At 45.1% G+C, this 22,152-nt stretch overlaps 1 protein-coding gene across 2 annotated transcripts in view; it reads right to left on the bottom strand.

The window, feature by feature from the left end:
* Positions 1-22,152, bottom strand: part of Cdc14a (cell division cycle 14A) — a 170,207-nt gene that overhangs the window by 12,479 nt on the left and 135,576 nt on the right. Inside the window, exons 12-15 of one of the 2 annotated variants that reach the window (XR_008216438.1) lie at positions 15,262-15,374; positions 13,986-14,033; positions 11,557-11,679; positions 10,368-10,896 (exon numbers count right to left, since the gene is read on the bottom strand). Coding sequence is in view for 1 of the 2 variants with exons in the window: in XM_052730935.1 (XP_052586895.1) it covers positions 10,548-10,896; positions 11,557-11,679; positions 13,986-14,033; positions 15,262-15,374 (633 nt within the window). In the remaining variant the exon portion in view is untranslated. The remainder of the gene's footprint in view (positions 1-10,367; positions 10,897-11,556; positions 11,680-13,985; positions 14,034-15,261; positions 15,375-22,152) is intronic. The other variant, XM_052730935.1, reaches the window with a different exon arrangement.

A 22,152-nucleotide genomic window follows, 5' to 3' on the forward strand; every position in this document is an offset into this window, starting at 1 on the left:
GTAAACTATTCACAGTGATTCAATGACTAAGTAACATATTTAAAGCAAGGATGGGGTCATTATTTTCAAAACAGAGAATGGGCATCAAGCTGACATCAGGAAAACCCATTACTGAAAGGGAAGAGTATTTCACTGGGAGCAGCCACTGAATCAATCAACAAGTAGCTCATCATTGTCATCTAATGTTCCAAATTAACAATGACGTACGCTTTAATACATACTTGCCAATCACTCAGATTTTCATCAAACTAGTTATATACGAGGCTGGAATTCATTATTTTTATCTCATCCCAAGCCCTACATGAAGCACCAATTGTCTCTAGAACATACCTATAGTCTGCCTGTGGAAGAACCTAAGGATGCACTGGCTACTCAGTTTACTCCTCCAGAGTGCTCACAAGCAAAGGGACGCCCAAGCCAGCTCAGCGTAAGAATGGGCCCTAGCCATGGGAACACAGGGCTGCATTCTACTCAAACTTGACTGTGGGATTTAAGTGCCAAGATGAGGCAGGCATGGTGGCACAGCCTGCCCTCAGGCCACTTGGGAGGCTAAGGCAGAAAAAACGACAGTTTGAGGTTAGGCTGGCCTACATAGTAAGACTTGTGTCAAAATTAGGAGGGGAGACAGCGGAGGAGGAAGAGGTGTGAGGAGGAGGTGTGAGGAGGGGGAGGAGGAGGAGGAGGAAGAGGAGGAGGAGGAGGAAGAGGAGGAGGTGTGAGGAGGGGGAGGAGGAGGAGGACGAGGAGGAGGAGGAGGAGGTGTGAGGAGGGGGAGGAGGAGGAGGAAGAGGAGGAGGTGTGAGGAGGGGGAGGAGGAGGAGGAGGAGGAGGAGGTGTGAGGAGGGGGAGGAGGAGGAGGAGGAGGAGGAGGAGGTGTGAGGAGGGGGAGGAGGAGGAAATAGAGGAAATGAAGGAGGCAGCAAGGGTCGTGTCTAAGGAAAAGTCAGAAGAAGTATGTATTTCCTTTCAATTTTCCTTCCAACTTTAAATCAAGCAGGTTTTTCAACTTTTCATTACTTTGTGTGTCTGGGCAACATGTTAAAAAAAAAACCCTGAAATTCAAGAACCTCATGAAATGTCCATATAAAGGAAGTTTAAAACTAAGACAATTTGATATATATGAATAATACATAGATACTGATGTTCATGTATAGAATACCAATGTTTTATGTCAATAAAAACCAAGTGTTAGATAGTCACTGATAGACACACAAAAGGGGAGCACCTGAGTGAGTTCAATTTGTTGAGAAGAGGAGCCAGACGACAGCAGGACACCTTCAAGGAAGGAAAATGGGTGAAGAGAGCAGAAGGCTTCAAGAAATGTCTCCCTGAAGCCAAGAGTGGGTGAGAATACGATGCAGGAAGAATGCAAAAGACCACAGTGTGGTGGTATTGTGTTCTCCAAAATATTGTACACCCTAATAAACTTATCTGGGGTCAGAGAACAGAACAGCCACTAGATACAAAGGCCAGAAAATGGTGGCACACACACCTTTAATCCTAGCATTCCAGAGGCAGAGATCCATCCAGATCCCTGTGAGTTCAAAGCCACACTGGAAACAGCCAGGCATGGTGACACACGCCTTTAATCCCAGGAAGTGAGCCTTTAATTCCAGGAAGTGATGGCAGAAAGGTATATAAGGCATGAAAACCAGAAACTAAGCTGGTTAGGCTTTTAGGCTTTTAGCAGCAGTTCAGCTGAGATCTATTCAGATGAGGACTCAGAGGCTTCCATTCTGAAAAAACAGGATCAGCTGAGGAATGGCAAGGTGAGGTGGCTGTGGCTTGTTCTGCTTCTCTGATCTTCCAGTGGTCACCCCAATACCTGGCCCTGGGTTTGTTTTTATTAATAAGACCTTTTAAGATTTGTGCTACACCACAGTGTTTGGGGATAATACAGAGTAAATTAAGATGCATAAATCCAACAGAGACTAACAGACTGTTTACAGAAAACATCTGCCAATTCTAAATATGAATTCAAAGCAAAAGAGACTGAGTTAAGATCATAAAAGATGCCAACACAACAAAGGGAGTGAGAAAACAGCAGAACCAAGAATCCTGGGAACATTCTAGAAAGAACGAGCGCCATTACTGATGGAACCTGCAGCCTTCACCAGGGCAGTCAGTATTCCTGAGATACCTGACAATTGAAGTTTGCGTGAACAACAAAGCAGTTCCATGCAGGCTACAATTTTAGAAAAACCACCAGAAAAAATTTAGTAGGTGATGTCCAAAGCAGCTTCCAGAAGATCTTATTGTAGGAAAGGGTCTCATCAAACATAGGCGCCCGGCAGATGCTGCTTCAGCCACTTGCTCTAAAAGGCTGTCCCCACAAAGCAGCAATTAACGGGAAATCCAAAACAGAAAAGAACAATCTCTTGAAGTCTTGCAACTGAACATGTACATTCTTTAAAATAACAACACACTATTATACAACACCTCATGTTTGAATATCATAAAAAAAAAACATGCCTATGTAAGGACCCTAATTTTTTTTGAGGTTTTCATTTACAAAACTACATATAGGGGTAGGAGAGATGGCTCAGCCTGTAGAGCACTTTTCATACAAGCCTGATGGCCTGAATTCTCTCCCTGGAACACACAGAAAGGAGGAAAGAGAGACCCAAGTTTACAGAGTTCTCCTCTGAGCTCTATGGCACATGTGTGCCCACACATGTACCGTACATACACAGGCGCCAAGTACAGCAGAGAGGGCTCTGACAGGTATCCTTGCTTCTGTACTCCACCAAGAGCTCCCTTCCACACAAATGCGGAAAGTATCTCCATCAGATCAGATCTTTCCACAGGCATAGTCAAGGACATTCTGAAAAGAACTTCAATAACGGGGGGGGGGGGGGGGGGGGGAGACAGTGACAAACAGAACTGCATGAAATTAAAAAGCTTTGCGCTGAAAAAGAAACAGAACCCTCAGAGGGGGAGAAAATCTTTGCCAGCTATACATCTGACAAGGGCTTCATATCCAGAAATATGCAAAAAAAAAAAAAAGAAAAACCAGAAAACCCTAAATCATCCGATCAGAAAAACAGACAAATGAGCCACACAGACATGTCTCAAACACAAGTGACAAAACACGCATGAAATGTCTAACACCCTCCAGCCATCAAGCAAATGACCATCAAGTACTAACTACCTTGAGAGTCCATCTCACCTCGGTCAGAATAACTGTCACCAAGAAAACAAAAAGCAGCCAGCCGGTGGTGGCGCACGTCTTTAATCCCAGCACTCGGGAGGCAGAGCCAGGAGGATCTCTGTGAGTTCGAGGCCAGCCTGGTCTACAGAGCGAGATCCAGGACAGGCACCAAAACTACAAGGGGAAAACCTGTCTCGGGGGGGAAAAAAAAAAAAGCAACACAAGTCGATGAGGCTAGCAGGGACACCCTTATCCACTGATGGTGGGCGTGCTGGCCGGTTTTATGTCAGTCTGGCACCAACTTAAGTCACCTTGGAAGAGGGAACCTCCATCGAGAAAATGGCTCCACTGGATTGGCCTGTGGTGCTTTTTCTTGATGGACATCCATGTGGGAGGGCCCAGCTCACTATGAGGGGTGGCACCCTGGGGCTGGTTCTATAAGGAAGCATGCTGAGCAAGCCAGTAAGCAGCACCTTCCGTGGCCTCTGCATCAGCCCCCGCCTTCAGGTTCCTTCCCTGTTAGAGTTCCTGAAGTGACTTTCCTCAGTGAAGGACTGTGACATGGAAGTGTAAGCTGAAACAAGCCCTCCACGCCCCAGGTGGCTTCTGGTCCTGTTTATCACAGCAACAGGAAGCAGACTGAGTGGAGTCACTGTGGATCTGGTGGAGCTACTTACTATCTGACTCACTGTAGAGCTCCTAAGACTCTAAGTCAGCATGGCACGGACATGCTTGCACACCCATGGTGACTGCCACATTATTCACAGTAGTTAAGATACGGAACCAAGCAAGATGCCCGCCAACCAGTGAGTGCATAAAGAAAATGCAGTTTGTATATACAATGCCGTTTTATTTAGTTGTAAAGCATGAAAACATGCCATTTTCAGGAAACTGGATGGGACTGGAGATCATGTTGAGCTAGATCCATAAAGACGAGGGCCACATTTTGCCTCATATGTAGAATCTAGGTTTTAGTATGTGCATACCAACATACATGTATACATATGTGACATGAAAGTGGAGGGAGGGGTTGCTGGGAAGGAGAAAGAAGGAACCAGAGAAGGTAAAGCAGGAAAAGGACAAGTCATGTTTTCCACCTCATGCCCCACATACACGCACACATACACATGCACACATATGCACTCATGCATGCACGTACACATACACGCATGCATGCACATGCCCACACGTGCACACACAGACACATACACCATGAAAACAGAGGATCTACTTGAAAGGAAGAAAGAAAGCAGAGGAGGGAGGAGGGGAAGGAGGGGAGTGGCGAGGGTGTGAAGATGAGCAAAACGTAACAATAGACACACACAAAAGGTCACAACTTTGTACACTAAAAAGTTGACCATTGACCTGGACATGGCAGCACATGCCATTAACCTCAGCACTCAGGAGTCAGACAGATGAGTTCCAGGCTAGCCTGGTCTACATAAAGAGTTCCAGACCAGCCTGGTCTACATAAAGGGTTCCAGGCCAGCCTGGTCTACATAAAGAGTTCAAGGCCAGCCTGGTCTACATAAAGAGTTCCAGGCCAGCCCGGTCTACATAAAGAGTTCCAGGCCAGCCCGGTCTACATAAAGAGTTCAAGGCCAGCCCGGTCTACATAAAGAGTTCAAGGCCAGCCTGGTCTACATAAAGAGTTCCAGGCCAGCCCGGTCTACATAAAGAGTTCCAGGCCAGCCCGGTCTACATAAAGAGTTCCAGGCCAGCCTGGTCTACATAAAGAGTTCCAGGCCAGCCAGGGATACACAGCGAGACCCTTTCTCAAAACAAAAATTATAATACTATTTTTAAAGCATTAACTGTACAACTAAAACATCAGCTCTGTTGGTCCTTCTTGCTCTAAAGTCCCCACACCTCCTACTCTGCTTCTTCCTAGTTTGCCTTCAGCTCAACCCCCAGTCTGGCCTTCAGCTGTCCTGGCCTTCAGCTGTCCTGGCCTTCAGCTGTCCTGGCCTTCAGCTGAGCGGGCCTTCAGCTGTCCTGGTCTTCAGCTGTCCTGGCCTTCAGCTGTCCTGGCCTTCAGCTGTCCTGGCCTTCAGCTGTCCTGGCCTTCAGCTGTCCTGGCCTTCAGCTGAGCGGGTCTTCAGCTGTCCTGGCCTTCAGCTGAGCGGGTCTTCAGCTGTCCTGGCCTTCAGCTGTCCTGGCCTTCAGCTGAGCGGGCCTTCAGCTGTCCTGGCCTTCAGCTGAGCGGGTCTTCAGCTGTCCTGGCCTTCAGCTGTCCTGGCCTTCAGCTGTCCTGGCCTTCAGCTGTCCTGGCCTTCAGCTGAGCGGGCCTTCAGCTGTCCTGGCCTTCAGCTGAGCGGGTCTTCAGCTGTCCTGGCCTTCAGCTGAGCGGGTCTTCAGCTGTCCTGGCCTTCAGCTGTCCTGGCCTTCAGCTGAGCGGGTCTTCAGCTGTCCTGGCCTTCAGCTGTCCTGGCCTTCAGCTGTCCTGGCCTTCAGCTGTCCTGGTCTTCAGCTGTCCTGGCCTTCAGCTGTCCTGGCCTTCAGCTGAGCGGGTCTTCAGCTGAGCGGGCCTTCAGCTGTCCTGGCCTTCAGCTGAGCGGGTCTTCAGCTGTCCTGGCCTTCAGCTGTCCTGGCCTTCAGCTGTCCTGGCCTTCAGCTGTCCTGGTCTTCAGCTGTCCTGGCCTTCAGCTGTCCTGGCCTTCAGCTGTCCTGGCCTTCAGCTGAGCGGGCCTTCAGCTGTCCTGGCCTTCAGCTGAGCGGGTCTTCAGCTGAGCGGGTCTTCAGCTGAGCGGGTCTTCAGCTGAGCGGGTCTTCAGCTGAGCGGGTCTTCAGCTGAGCGGGTCTTCAGCTGAGCGGGCCTTCAGCTGTCCTGGCCTTCAGCTGTCCTGGCCTTCAGCTGTCCTGGCCTTCAGCTGTCCTGAGAAGTCTCATGACTCTCACTAGCAATAACAGCTGACAATCCACCAAGCAATGTTGATGAGCAATTGCATGATACTTCCCAGGATTTTTCTCAACCAAACACTGAAACCGTTTTACTACAATGGACATCCTGACATTAGCTTCAACACTCTGTAAATCACCAGCCACTTTCAAAGCCACAGCCATATATTTGTATGAAATTTACCAAAAAAAATTATATATTCCTTACCTTAAACAGTTCTGAAATATTACGCAAGCTTCACACAAACAAGAAAAATTGATTTGCCTCTGATTGTTATAATTACATTATTTCCCTGAGGCATGGAGAATAGTTAAATAAGTTGCCAAATACTTCCAAAAAAAAAAGGTGTCAGAAACAGAATTTGAACCCAGGTAAACTTATTTTCAGAACCTAAGACCCCAACTACAGAACTGAGGTGTAACTCAGTGTTACTTCTCCCCATTGCACAGAACAGCCATCCCCCACCTTCCTGCCTTCACTAGGGTCCCTCACAGGCTCCTTTTCAACCCTAAACTCAAATGACTAAAACATTAGCCTTTCCTCACAGTTTCCCTGCTCATTGGGGAAAAAAAATGAGATGTTGTTCATATGTCTGTCATTTACATCTCTATCTTTTTAACCCCCTGTAATAGTCCATACACAACATAAAGCCTTCACAATACTGTATTTGCAGGATTTAAACTGCCCTAGGTTCAAATTATGGTTCTGTTGTCTGTTTGCAGGACAATCTTGGGCAGAAATTTAATCTCTCTGTCCCTTGAGATTTTTAAACATAGAACAGAAGTAATCACTCTTACCGTCCTCATTCATTTAAACTTCCATCCATCCTTTTATTTAATCAACATATACCTGCTGCGTGCCTACTACATCACAGGATCCAGGCATGTAACCATGGAAATCAAGGTACCATCTCTGCTCCCACAGTGCTTAAAGCCTACGGGACAAATCCACAGTCCTGAGAAGTGCTACAACAAAGACCAAAGTGGGATATAGAACAGCTTCTAGGGGGAACCATCATGCCGGAACTCAGACCTGGGGGTCAGGTGAGGACGGGGTGATGAGCAGCAGCAGTTCAGTGAAAAGTGTCATTAAAAATGTAACATAGCAAATCTTCAAGACAGATACCACAAGCAATTTCAACTTAATAAAACACTTCCACCCCACCCACACCCTCGTCACATGCCCCTCATTTCTCAGGCACTTGAAAAACCTCTCAGTCAGGAAGCAAATTGCTTTCTACAGCAAGGAGGTCACCAAGCGTGAAATCTTGGGCTTTTGCACTGGCCAGTGGAGACAAGACTAAGCCAAGGGGTCAAGATAAGGAAATGAAAACCTGACTCTCTCTCAGCACTCTGTCACAACTGCAAGGATTCCTCAACATTTATTCCTGTTTTCCATCTTAAAGCCTTTAATGACAGAACAAGGAAGTCATTTTTACATTTTTCTGGGGGCTGAGCTGCAGCAAAAAGGGAGAGAGCAATTGCAGCTTTCCAAAGAGATGCTAATTGTAGCTTTTAAAATATTAGACTCCCTCTAAACACCCATCCCCCCCATCCCCCAAGAGTTTCTGGGTCTTTCTTAAAGGTACGGGGAGGATATTACCATGCCGACTCCATATTCTCATCTAAGAAGTTTAAAGTGGGCTGTGTGTGTGGTGGGGTGGGATGTACGTGCCACAGTGCGCATGTGGAGGTCAGGGGACAACTTCAGGTGCTGTCCTGACTTCTACCTTGTTTTGGGACAGAGCTTCTGTCATATGTCACTGGGATGTGTAGGCCAGGCTAGCTAACCTGCAAGCTCCTGGAAGTTCTCCTGTCTGCCTCCCATCTCACCACAGGAACACTGTGGTCCAGCTGTGCACGGGCTCCAGGGATTTGCACTCAGGCACTCGTGTTTGTAAGGGCAAGGACTTGACTTCCCTTAAAATGCTTCTGTTGAGTGAGTTGGTCCTACTTGCTCTTGGGTCCTGTGTTGCTTTATCCTCGGCAGCACTGACTGGCAAAGGCCAGTCTCACGGAAAAGCTTCGTGCACTATGAAGGAGGGCAGTTTCCGACCCCCTACTTATTTCCACATGAAGTGGGAACCTCCATGTTCATTTGGATGTCCTACCAACCAGTCATCAAGGGCAGAACTTAATTCTGCGTTACAGGGGGCCACAGAAGGCTGCAGAGGCAACGATAAAGGAAGGGAGGTCTGCAAAGAGGACCGGCGTGAGGGGGAGGAAAGGGTAGCCATACCGGCAGTTCTAGTCCTAAGTGCCTTTCTTTACAATGCACTAACAACAGAAGAAGCGGGGTGCTGGCCGCCCAACTGCCCACATTTTATAACTAATTACTGGAAACTCACCCCATCCCAGCCAGAAAAGGAGGGATGTGGAAGAGGAGGAAGAAGGGAAAAAAGAAGCAATGTGGAATGAGGCCAAAGTTCACTTATGTAAACATCATGGGGTGCAGGAAGGATCTGTACTGCGTAAAGAATCCCACCCCTTCCCCTAGGCTCCAATTAGCAGAGGAGAACGGGTACCCACTTCTCCCTCCTAAACAGGGATCCCAGAAGATAAGACTTTGCCAATTTACTGATGCTCCTGGCATCACACTTTAAGTGTGGATGGCACAAGCCTTGAGCAGCGTAATCTACGAGCTATTTGTATAATTATTTATATGACACTTTTCCTGGAAACATAAAGATCTGCAGTCAGTTCTAAAAAAGAGGCTGATCCACAAAACAACGTATGAAAATATTGGCTGAACTCAACTGAGTCTGTGAAGTACAGGATGTATCAACACAGTTGTAAAAGCTTAAATACACCGTCCTCTCACATCTAGCGCTCACCCTGTAACCCCGACCTGCACTCTGCCCTGGCCATGGCTTTCCATATTTATCACACAAATCTCCTCAATGTATATAAAGGGATTAGAATCAGATCAGAATCAGGTCAAAGAGTGGGCAGATGGCTAACTGGAATCCTGATCTATAACAGAATCTAAAGTATTGATGAGACGCCCTCTTCTGGCCTCTGCTGGCACTACATGCACATGGTGCACATACATACTTACATATATACATATAGGCAAAATGCCTGTATACATAAAATAAATGTGAAGGTTAAAATTTTTAAATAATGATGAAATTTTTCATAGAAATAAAAATCAGACAAGGACATTTATATATGCTAGAATTTCTCTTACAGAAACGATTGTATGGCATGCAGGGGGAAAAAAAACAATTTTTGAAAAGAAGCTTATAGTAGAGATGAATCCAGACAGCCTACACATGAAAACATACACTCAGAACACACACACACACACACACACACACACACACACACACACACACACACACACTGCATCACTGCATTCTCATTTTAGGAAACATCCTCATATAGGCTAGGGAAACTGGGTCCCAACATGGCCTAACCATGGAGGCTGTGTTTTGCTGAGTGGGCCACAAGCACTCAGCACCCTTTTCTTCCTCTCCTCATTGACCCTGTAGAAAGCAGTCTTGCCCTAATGATGGGCTGAGCAAATAGCTAAAGAGCAGGGCCATGGCAGAATGCAGACAGAGCCTTCCCAGGGAACCAGGCTTGCTCTTGCCCAGAGCGCAACCAAGACGCCCACCATCACACCCCCTTCATACGTTGGATATAGTTCTATTTGCCCTCTTCCCCTCTCAAAACTAAATTCACATCCTATGGATATCAATGCCTCTTGACACAATCAAAATTTTAAATTTGTAGTAGAGACTTGACCAATAGATCTTCATACAAATGGGGCTAGTAAAAAGGGAGCCTGGTGACTAAATAAAGATCTTTTTGGCAAAAAAAAAAAAAAAAAAAAAAAAAAAATCATTTGCAGTTCTCACTTGTCTCCAGAAGAGGGGTGGCTAATTTTAAATGTCTTCCTAGAGACTACGTGCTCCTACCTTGGCAGGCCAGGTTCCTAGCCCCCTCTCTCTGACTAACAACTTCATTTGCCACTTCCAGAATAATGGGTCCTCTCTGTGCAGGAGGCCTGGTGCTCAACCTTGGGAAGACACTGTTCCTGCATGCCCCATATTTCTTTACCCCAAATCCTGACCTCGGGGACTGGAGAAGCCATTCTCAACAAGCCCCCCTGAGCAAACCAAATGCTATGGATCGAGTACCTTGCCTGGTACCAGATATTCAGAATGGTTCGGAAACTTAACTGAAAAGTAACAAAGCCTATGGTGTCCACGACCCATAGAATGAAAGCTCTCTCCCTTTTAAGGAAAAATCCACCTCACCAGGGAGAGGGAGAAAAAGAAGGAGGAAAACCCGGTTGAAACTCGGCATTTACTTGAAGAGGAGCCAGCAGAATGTAGCGCATGGATAGTTGCACAACACAGAGGGAAGGCGTCGATCAGAAGGCTTCCTTGGCACTATTAAATTTCTTTGGTGGCAGCCTCGGCTGGGAAGGCAAGGCACAAAAGTTGCATTCAGGGTTCTGAGGACCAAGAGGTGGTGTCTGTGAACTTACAGGGATAGAACGGCTCAGGAATCTCGCCGAGGAGGAAGAGAGCCCGCCCTGGAAGGAGGGTCTAAGGACGGTGGTGTGTTCCTCAGGCTTGGCGCTCAGGGGGCCTGGGGAGCTGTTCAGGTTGCTCCCAAGACCACTGCTGCTGCTGTTGCTGCTTCTGGTATACTGGTTGTTGTTGAGCTCAGGGTAAGTTCTGCCAGGTGGCTGGGAGCTGCCATTCAAGAAGCTGGTGAACGGGCTGGCTATGAACGCTGCCTTGGTGGGTGAGGCGGTCTTTTTGTTCTCGGGGTCATCCGTCACAGCGTTCAAGTTCCCTAGCGAACTGGCCAGCCGGGAGTTTACGGGGAAGCTGGGGGAGAAACACAATGTACACTCACATATGTAAACACAGCATCACGGGAATGCAAGGGAGGTGATGCTGATCCACACAGAAGACGAAACAGCTTCATCACTCTTTATAACACTATCATTTGTGGCCTTACTCATACATGTTAAGTTTCTTGGTCAAAAAAGTTAATCAAGACCCAAGAAACTGGCTTAAACACTGACTGGTCTTTAAATAGAACATTTAGAATTGTATCTGCCAGAGGCAAAGGGTAAATATAAGGAGAGCCTGGAAGCTGACTTAAGCCCAAGATTTAACCCAGGCATATTCTTCTAGCATAGGATGACGTCAAGCATTTTTACCCATTTGAGTTGGTTCCCACTGTCTGGACACACAGGACGAGGAACAAGACTGTTGATCATTAGTAGGGCTGACTATATCTACATCACGTGAAGCAAAGTGGAGAGGGACCAGAAGACTATGATGGTTCACACCTACCCATCCCTTCTGAAGCCTCAGCCCCTGCCAGGAAGGAAGGACCAGAAACCCCAGAAAAATAGCGAACTCTTTGGGGTTTCTCCACTTCTTCCCAGCCCCTCCTCTCACAGACCTGCAGCCTAATTCCTTGCCTGCAGACCTTTCTCACCTCAGGCTAGAGCCCTGGAAGAGGTAGAGAAAAATTACCTTCTTGTATTTGCACCCGAAGACGAAGAGCCTCTGTTTATCCTTTTGGCTGTCGCTGAAGGGGACAAACACACTTTGGGGGTCTTCACAGTAGACACAGATGGTTGTGGGGAAGAACTTAATCTTTGGAGGAGAAGAAAAGGACAGAGCGTCACACCACAGTTGTGTTACCTAAAATATTCCACAGTGAACTATAGCAAGGTAAATGAAGAAAGCTCAATGCCGTAAAAGTCCCCCTCAAACCCACCCCTTCCTTTCCAGCTGGCAACCGCCCCATATGAGTCCGAGGCCACCACTGCTCTTGTACTTCCTTCTCATTTCTCAACAGTTCAGACCATACATTCCCTCTGGTGAAATCTAAAACAGCTCATTCTGTTACTTCACTATTCAAACCTTGTAACCTCTCTTCCATGTCCACAAAGCCTGCTAACGTCCTTGGCTTGGCTTGTGAAAACCTCTAAAATCCGAGTTTGCTTCTCTGAGTGGGTCCCACAAGATTAAACCCACAGAGGCAAGGGCATAACGGCCTCGCTTTAGTTGGCTCTCACCTGTCTCTACACAACAGGTGAGGGGCAATACCGTTTGTCCTCTGTGTGTGCAACTGCATCCAGTGTCTTTGTCCCCAAAACAAACAGGAAAGTTGACCAGACATGCTCGGCTAGCTGTGGGTGTCCTGACCAGACTGTTCACCCCTTTGTAAAGTCTGTGGACCCCCTTTCCCCTACAGGGAATCCTCGTCTCTCCTTGCCTCTCCTCACCTCTGGTCTTCCACTCCCCCAAACTCACTCTTATCACCTGCCCTTTAATGGTCCCTGTGGTTATCACCTCCCATGGCAGGGCATTATCGACTCCTCAAGCAGGATCAGCAGCAGCCTGTTTCAACTGGCCCACTCACAGTAAGTCACAGCTCTTCTACTGCCCTTCATCATCTCCTTCTTGCCTATTTCCATCACTCAACAGAAGCTCCTTGAGAGCAAAGACTTGCTTGTCCCTCCTTTCCACTCCCAAGGGCCCAGCAGGTGCTCTATAACCAAGGTGCCAGTGGGCACCAAGGGAAAATTGGCTCCGCTGAAGAGAGTCAGAGCTCAGTCATGGCTTTAACACCAAATATCTATTGTCGTAGATAAATCCTGTGATGAAACTGGACCGTGCTTTCGTCTCTGCTTCACAAAGCCGTGTTCCCACATTCCTTCACCACCCACCCTTCTGAGCACCGCTTACGCCATATTTTCCCCTCAAACAAAAGTGGGAAGTTACACCAGGAAGAGACTCCGGCTTTTGAAGAAGTCTGGACCGAACAGAACTTCCCACTAGACAACATGGTTAGAGTGAAATCCTCAAAGAGAAAACGGCAGCGCCTTTGTCCTGTTTTATCAATGATACCGGCCAACCATTTCTAGTGTTCTCGCCAGGTGCCGCCACAATGGATCCTGGTAATACCAGGGTCTGGGTCCAACTCCAGGAGGATCAGAGAACTTTTTTCAAGAGAGAAGCACTAATATTTCCTCCTCTTAGGGGTGACAGAAAAAAAGAAAACTACACAGCAGTGAGCAAACGAACACAAAAATAAAGAGAGCTAACAAATGGAAGGGGGTCAGAATCCATCTCTGAGTTGGAAAGCAAGTTACAGAGCACTTTGGAGTTTACTGAAGACAGGAAGGTGCTGGGAGCTCAAAGAATACAAAGGTCACCACCACCAGCACCCAGCCTGAGGGCAGGGCGGGAATTAAAAATGAAGCTTATTTCAGAGCTGGAGAGAAGGCTCAGTGACTAAGAACACTTGCTGCTCCTGCAGAGGACCCAGGTTTGGGTCTCAGCACCGGCATGGCAGATCACAACTGTCTGTAACTCCAGTTCCAGGGGATCCAATGCCCTCTTCTGAGGGCAGGCACCAGGCACACACATGTGGTGCGCATACATACATGCAGGCAAAACATCCTTACACATAAAATAAAAATAAGTAAATCATTTTAAAATAGAGTTTAAGCCAGGCACGTTTTTAATCCTGGCACTTAGAAGGCAGAGGCAAACTGATCTCTGTGAGTTCAAGGCCAGCCTGGTCTACGTAGTGAGTTCCAGGACAGCCAGAGCTATGTAGAGAGAACTGACCTCAAAACAAAACAAAGAGAGAGAGAGAGAGAGAGAGAGAGAGAGAGAGAGAGAGAGAGAGAGAGAGAGAGAGAGAGAAGAGCGCTTGTTTTAAAATCAGGAAGAAAGAGGATTTGAAAAGCTATAAGGTAGGCTAAGGATGTTGCTCAGTGAAGGAGCGTGTGCAAGGCCTTGAGTTTTATTCCAACTACCAAAATAAATAAATGGATAGAAAAAGTTGAGTAGTTATGTTTATTTTCATGGAGTCTGGTGCTTGGAAAATATGTCTAAAAAGTCATATCTATTTACAGCAGCTAGAAAAGTATGTTTATTGTCAGTACCTGAGAGTCTGGGCCACTGCCCTTTGGGGTCCTTTCATATCGTCTGACCTGCAGAAATCAAAGACAGCAGCTCAGGTATCACCAGATCCCCACGGTTAAACAAAGATGGCATTTGAGTCAGAGACTTAAAGATACCAAACCATCAAAGGGAAAAACCATGCCAGTAGACATCAGCATACACTTTACAAACAAGTCCTAATGCCAGCAGATAATTCATGCTTGCTATTTCACCAGGAAATACTTAGAGCATCTTGCTTTTTCACAAAAAGGTGCCACTGTATCTGCTCAGTAGAGAAGTGTTTCCTGATGGTGCCATGGCGTTATCGTGGAAACTGAAATCTACCCCCTGAGAAAATATCGGAGAATTCAAAAGAAAACTCACATCTAAACACGGCTTCTGAGATCTGTACAGGACGGATTTGTCCTTATGCATAGATATTTGCTAAATTATACTTTCTTCCAATAAAGTGGTTCTCAATCTTCCTCATGCCGTGACCCTTCAATTACAGTTCCTCATATTGTGGTCACCCCCAACTAGAAAATTATTTCATTGCTACTTCTTAATTACAATTGTGCTACTATTAGGAATCATAATGTAAAATCTGATATGTGACCCCCCCTGTGAAAGGGTCATTCGACTCCCCCCCAGGGGTCACGACCCACAGGTGGAGAACTGTTGTTCCAATTTAACCCTTCCTTCTCCTGGAAGATTTCTTTTGTTTTCAACCCAATCACAAGGTTTCAACTGTTCTGTGGTCAGAAGCCAACTCCCAGATCTGATTTTGCTGACTAATTTCAAACTTCAAATTCAAGATGGCTCATAATTTCTCAGGCACATGGAGGAATCACTTACTCAAGTCTTAAAAATCAAAGGGGAAGGCAAGTTGTGGGGTATACCAAAACCTGGTACAAGCTACTCTACTCCACGCACTGGCTTCATTTCAAAACCTTGGCACACCAGGTAAGAGCTGCCACAGCACCAAAAAAGCGCCTGTGAATCTCCAAGTAGAATTTAGAACAGAGAACCAGAAATAACTGCTCAGTAGTTCGAGGCAGAATTCCAGACACAGAGACGTAAGAACTGTTTTCATAAGCATTTAAATTTTAGCTACTGCCAACAGTGATAAAACATACAACAGCTGGGCATGGGGGCAAAGGAGCAATACATCAGAAAACAGGTAAATTTGGCCTTTGTAGAGCGAGACTCTGAAGTGAAGACGAAATGCTTCCCACAAATGGAAGAGCACTGTGAACTGAAAGGTTTAACATGGGCTACCTAAATGCACAGGATGGCGAGGAGCGGGGCTGCCTCTGGCTTTTTAAGGCACGTAGTTTGTCTCCCTGTGTTACGTTGTTTTTCATTTCCACATCTTCGTCTTCTAAATGACTCTGAAAAACAGACATGTCCCACAGAAAGGTCATTACAAACAGTTTAGCTTTATACCGATTTCCTAACAGAGCACAAATCATGTACAGTTCTAGATAAGGACAAGGAAATGGTCTTGCTGTAGATGAAGTCATCTGAGTGTGTTATGAATTCAGCAGTAAGGACACACTATGGAACACTCGGCATTTAAATATGTGGGTCACCTTCCAGATCAAAGGAGCATTGGCTGGAGATAGGAGTGTCTAAAACCTGTCTACGGCAATGGATCAAAACCAAGAAGACTCTCGTGTGGACACACTAGGCTTTGGAAAACAGCCTGGCATAACCCCGATCTATAAACACATCATAAGTGTTTCCAGATATTACAGAAACCACCACTGCAAAGTCCATAACCTATTTATAAGCATGCATGATGAAATCACTGAAGACATCTACACAGTCACTGTCTGCATCAGTTAGCCCTACAGGAGCACTTGAGCCCCTCTTGGGAGTTAAAGAGCCAACAGCACTCAATCAGGAAAGCATGCTTCCAGCTGAAGTTCTGTGAGTTGAAAAGCAGAAATGGCCGGCTAGTGTTTCCCCATGGTAATCCAAGAGGAAGGGCTTCCCATGGTAACTCCAAAGGAGGGGCACTGTGGAGAGGTAGAAGAGCGAGCTCCCATCTACCACAACCAGGAGGTGGAAGAAGAAAGGTCTTTTATTTTAAATTTTTTAAAATTTTTTTTTTTTTAAGATTTATTTATTTATTTATTATGTATACAGTGTTCTGCCTGCATGTATGCCTGCACACCAGAAGAGGGCACCAGATCTCATTACAGATGGTTGTGAGCCACCATGTGGTTGCTGGGAATTGAACTCAGGACCTCTGGAAGAGCAGTCGGTGCTCTTAACCACTGAGCCATCTCTCCAGCCCCCTAAAAAATTATTTTTTAAAACACATTTTGGTATTTAGAAATTCAACAGTGAAACCAGCAGTATGGTCTGCTTAGAGGTTTGGGGGAAAGTGAAACAGGATTTTTTTCCCTAGCATTCTATATTCTTAAACATGGTTTAAGCCATGTTTACATAATACCAGAAAATAAAATTAATTTTAAAAGACACTTGGTTAAATAAAATTAACAGGATATTTAAAATAATAATTTCATATGGGTTTTTTTTTTTCTTCACTAAGTGGCAAATTTTAAAATGCCAGATATTTTTGTTTGTTTTTCTCTGGTTTTGCCTTTTGTTTTTTTGAGACAGAGTCTCACTAGTTCAGGTTCATGACACTCCTGTCTCATTACACAACCTGACGCATCGTGATCAGCAGGTTAAAGATTTTTTAAATTATGACAGATTTCAAAATCATAAAATAATACTATAACAAACTGTCACACACCTAACTATCTATATTTAACATATTGTTTTTCCTTCATTCCTTTAGCTTACTAAAGTCTCACTCTTAAAGAAGAAAGCAATACGGATGTAGTCCCAGCTCACACTCCCTGGAGAAGAAAATTGTCTTTTCTTAGAAGGAGGAGGAAGAATACTGCTGCAGTCAGCAAAGCTGGGAGGGTGGAACCCTCTAAGCCATTTGACACTGGACACTGAGCTGCAGGATTTGGAGTTTGCTCAACAGGGTTTCAATCATGCTTTGGTCCAGTATTTCCTCACCATGTATATACAATATACCATTGCATATTCTGTGCCACAGTATGTTAGAAGTATAGAGTTTGCCTTTTGATTTTTACAAGGGCTTACAGTTAAGAGATGGTCTTGAGTCTCAGAAGAGACTTTGGACTTTCAAACAGTTTTAGAACTGAAAGACTATGGGGACTTTGGAAGTTGGACTAAATATAGTTTGTGTTATGATATGGCTACAAGCCGATGGGAGCCAGGGAATGAAATGGGGGGCCCCATAGGTTCATATATTTGAATACTTGGTCCCCAGTGGGTGAAACTGTTTTGGAAGGATGAGGAGTTATGGCATTAATGGAGGAGGGGGTGGGTTTTGAAGTTTCAAAAGCCCACATGTTTGTAGGTCATCTCTCTCTCTCTGTCTCATGGTTGCTGTCTTAAGGATGTAAGCGCTCAGCTACTGCTCCAGAGCTACACCTGCCTGCTGCCTGCTGCCATGCCCCCCATCAAAATGGTCATAGACACATCCTCTGGAACTGTAAGCCTCAACAAACTCTTCCTTCTATAAGCTGCCTTGGTCTTGGCATTTTATCACAGCATAGAAAATTAACTAAGACAGACAGACAGATAGATAGACAGATAGACACATACATACATACATACATATATAGATGATAGATTGATAGATATGATAGATGACAGACAATAGAGTATATATAGTATATTTATCACATATTTGCCTTAAGAAATAAAATATAGCTAAGCCTGAAAAATGTTAAATTATCTACAGATTTACTATCAAAAGCAAAAAACTAAGAATCTGGGCACAGTTCTCCAGAACTCTTACTCTGCTAGGCACATTCTCCTCTCACCTGTCACCCTGACATTCTTCTGCCCTACAAAAACAGGCTGCATTACGCATGCAGCTTTGCAAGTTATTTCTTCATTAAAAATACATATTTATTATGGTGTTCAAGGAGAAACGAAAAAGAACCTTGCACTGTCGTTTTATAGTCCCATAAAGTTCTGTTGTCTAGACATACCAAATTGCTTCTTTAACAAATACTTTAGGTCAGGCTGTTCTCTGCCTTTCAGCACTGTACACAGCTTTAACAAACATCATTCTAGATGCAAATGATTGTCTAACACTGCCCTAGTGCTGTGAAAGAAAAGTTCATGAAGTGGAATTGCTCAGCTCATTTTAAAGCTATCTTCTAAATGTTAATATATCGCCCTCCAAAATATATACTTAAACTTCACCTAGCGAAGCTTGAGATATAAATAACATCCTAAAATATAAATTTGCATTTCATTTCTAGGGATATAGACATGTTTTGTGTTTAGGAATCATGAGGTTTTCGTAATTTTTATTTGTATACATCACATTCAGAGTTCTGTATATGTTTAGAAATGCATTTTTGTATGTTGCAAACATTTTCTTCTAGCTGCCCCACGGTTGGAGGATGAATTGGGGAAGGAAAGGACCATGAGTGAGGCAGACAGTTAAAAGGCTTCTGTAATAGTCTGATGAGAGAAGATGGCTTAGACCAGGATGCAGCAAACTTAGTAACAGGACGTGAGGAAGGAGAAGGCCAAGTGAAGGGCAGTCTAGACATGCAGAAAAGGTCTAAAGAAACCTAGCAAAGGATAGACCATGTCATTATTTATGCACAGATTTTAGGGGATTTGAGGGTGTGGTGATATATTGTATACCCTAATAAAATTTGCCTGAAGATCAGAGAACAGAACAAGCCACTACATTAAATATAGAGGCCAGGCAGTGGTGCCACACACCTTTAATCCTAGTACTTGGGAGGCAGAGATCTGTCTGGATCTCTGAGTTCAAAGTCATCCTGGACTACATGAGATGGACTCAGTCTAGGGGAGAAACAGAGCCAGGCAGTGGTGGCACACATCTTTAATCCCAGTCCTGGGAAGCATACACTCTTTTAATCCCAGGAAGTGATGGCTGGGCGGAGAAAGGTATATAAGGCGTGAGGAGACAGGAAGTAAAGGCTTTTCAGCAGAAGCGTCCCTTTCAGCTAGAGACTCTTTTGGCTGAAGCCTTTTCAGCTGAGGAAGCTCATTTGACTAGAGGTCTATCAGCTGAAGCCTTTTCAGGCTGAGGAGTCCTAGAGGTCAGACATGGCAGTGGCTTGTTCCTTTGTCTCTCTGATCTTTCAGCATTCACCCCAATATCTGGCTCTGGGTTTTTATTACAAGACTGATTTAAGATTCTAGCTACATGAGAGACTAAGAGGTACAGAGGTATAATCACAAAACCATCAGTAAACAAATTAACACATTTTTTGTTTGTGTTTGGTTTTGCTCTTTGGAGGCAGGGCTTCATGCAGTCCAGAATCACTATCTAGACAAAGCTAGCCTCAAGCTCCTGAGGCCACTGCTCTCATGCCTTCACCTGCCAAGTGCTGGGCTCATAGGTATGTGCTACTGTGCTTCTCTGTGCTCTCAAATTCTGAACGAAAGTTATATAATATTACTCAAAACAAGACTGCATTAAGATATACAATCTTCAAAACCACAAAACAAATTAACAACTGTACAGAAACAGTTTCTTGTCTCCTGCAATAGAGATTTAAATATATGGACATGACTATAACTGAGCCCTGTATTTATTAGGAAATCAGTTCTATAATATAACCAGGTCTCAGAAGCCTATGGTGAGTGTTGAGAGTGGGGGGGTGGAGGGAGGACTAATTAGAGAATTCAACTCCAGACACTGTGAGGCATAAATCAGTTTAGTGAATTGGCAGACAGGCGGTGGTTTGAAGACTTTGCTCATGAGGTGCCATTAGGATTCTGTATTGGTTACTCTCATGTTGGTGTGATTAAAATACCCAACAGAATCAATTTAAGGGAAGAAAGGCTCATTTGGGCTCAGAGTTGCAGAGAAATTCCAATCTACCACAGTGGAGAAGGTGTGGCATGGCGGTGGAACCATGTGACAAATGACAAATGTAGAGAACCCAACCTTGGGCTTTTCTCACCCTGAGTTGACCCACAGGCTGTTGGAGATCAATGACAAAGAAGCCTGACTCTGAGGGAGACCCTCACACCTTGGCCCCCTAAAGGCAACGGGCTTTATTTTATTCCACCAGTTCTATGCAGACAAGACAGAACACAATAGTAGTAAAATGGTGTCCATAGCTTTTAGTTAGATAAAGTAATTTCTGGCCAACACGTTAATAAAATGGTAGCAGAATATGCCACAAGGGAAGTTGTTGAATGTACCACTACGAAAAGAACTTAAGATAAAATGTAGCACTTTAGGGAATAAAGATGAGAGATTCTATAAAAGAAATTAGCACAGGAGTTTGAAACAGAAGTAAGTAAAAACAGAAGTCAAAGGATTTGAAGACAAATATGAGAAGTGGACTGTCAGCAAATTTAAACAATTTGGGTAGGAAAGGTGGTTGGGTCCCTAGGGCGAACGTTCTTTTCAGTGTTATGGCGTTGAACCTGTACAGTGTCAAAGTTGGGGAAGACATAGATACCTTCACAATAAACTCCTGAGATCAGAAGGAAGATTAGGTTTCAGAAGTTGGAGGTGTGGCTCTGTGGCAGAGCTGGAGCACTTGGCTAGAATACGCAAGGCTCTGGGTCTCATCCCAATACCACCAAAGGGACAGAAAGGCAAGAGGAAGGGACAAAAGACAGAAGGCAACTTAGTTTGGGTTGGTTAGAGCTCACCAAAACTGTCCTTACTGCGTTGGCCAGGACCTTTGAAAGCTGGACCACTTCCCCATCACCAGCTCCCTGCCCCTTATTCCAGTCTTCTGTGGACCTCAGCAACACCCTCTAAACTAAAGCCAGAAGAGGCACCCCAAAGTTTCAATCTGGGTGCTACCACTGCCCTCCTGGAGGCATTCAGATGGGAACAGACACACCTTCTCCATCCTGAGAGGGGAAGCAAGGTACTTGAAAGTAAAGTCTTAGAAATGTGCTTGACTTATGGAATTTTCTAAGAGGTACCCAGTTCATGAGCACTTGATGGGCACAAAATGCAGTAGCTCAAAGACGTGACTCTCAAAGATGTAGCACTACTTTCTTATCTGGTCAATCATGAATTCACATGATCAGATCTGCATCTAATGAACATCTCTAAGTCAAGAGCATCTCCTGGTTGGGAGATGGATGCTGGAAGACAACCCTAGAGTAGCTAAATGAAAGACGGAACTCATTGTGACTCTGAGAGAAGTTTCAGATGAGGAGCTGGCAAAGATATGGTTCTAAGTCCTGTGTGGAATGTAGTAGAGCCACACTGGGGACTCATGGAGAAACACAGTCTGTGAACCAATGCACCTGTGTTCAAAGGACAACTCACTACAGACTGTGTGTTACCTTGGGCAGGTGCCCATCTTCCTCTGCCTCTTTTCAGTCTTTCTCAAAGGGTCCTCGTTCTGGTGGCTGTGCTGTATGGTTACATGGTTAATCCACATAAGGTGCTTAAAATGGTACTTGGCACACAGTGGGTGCTACCTAGGTGGTTGTCACCCCTAAACTCCTAGTTTAGCTCAAATATTTGTACTCTAAATAAAGCTCTTCACATTCTTTCCTCTGGCCACTTCCTTCTAGAATTCCAATCCACAATGGCTTCTTGTGCCCCTGAAAATCATAGAGAACCCTTATTTTTGGTATTGTTTTGTGTTTCAACATGTGATGTCATTGGGCCGTTTGCATCGGTATCAATTTCATAGGTCTATTCTCTTTTATTCTTGGGTCTGAAATGCTAAGCTTTCTTTGTTCATTCAAGTAATATTTCCTAAGACTGTGCAGCCCAGGAATCAAAACGTGATTTTTTGATTTAGCTCTTTTTCCAGATGAGCTAAATCTGGGAAAGGGCTAAAAAACCTCAGCATGGAAGAAAAGCTCACAGCTCAGCATGAGTGGGGGGTGTGGGGGAAGAGGTTGCCCCACAGGGGTGGTGAAGGAAACGAGCTGCCCCAACCCAGCACTGAAGGCCTACGAGGGCACACACAGCATTAGCGCCCAACGATTCCTAACAACTCGGAGTGTGCTGAGAAATTCACCAGAAAGCCCCAGCCTTTCTGGTTACTGTTTTCTTTTACTCTGGCCCTCTAACTCAGCCATTACAGTGATTCTCAATGACCAATCACAAGAAAACTGCTGTAGATCTACAAA

This window comes from Peromyscus californicus, unplaced genomic scaffold, assembly GCF_007827085.1.
Source record: "Peromyscus californicus insignis strain IS unplaced genomic scaffold, ASM782708v3 Scaffold_9__1_contigs__length_137607984, whole genome shotgun sequence".
Lineage (NCBI taxonomy): Eukaryota > Metazoa > Chordata > Mammalia > Rodentia > Cricetidae > Peromyscus > Peromyscus californicus.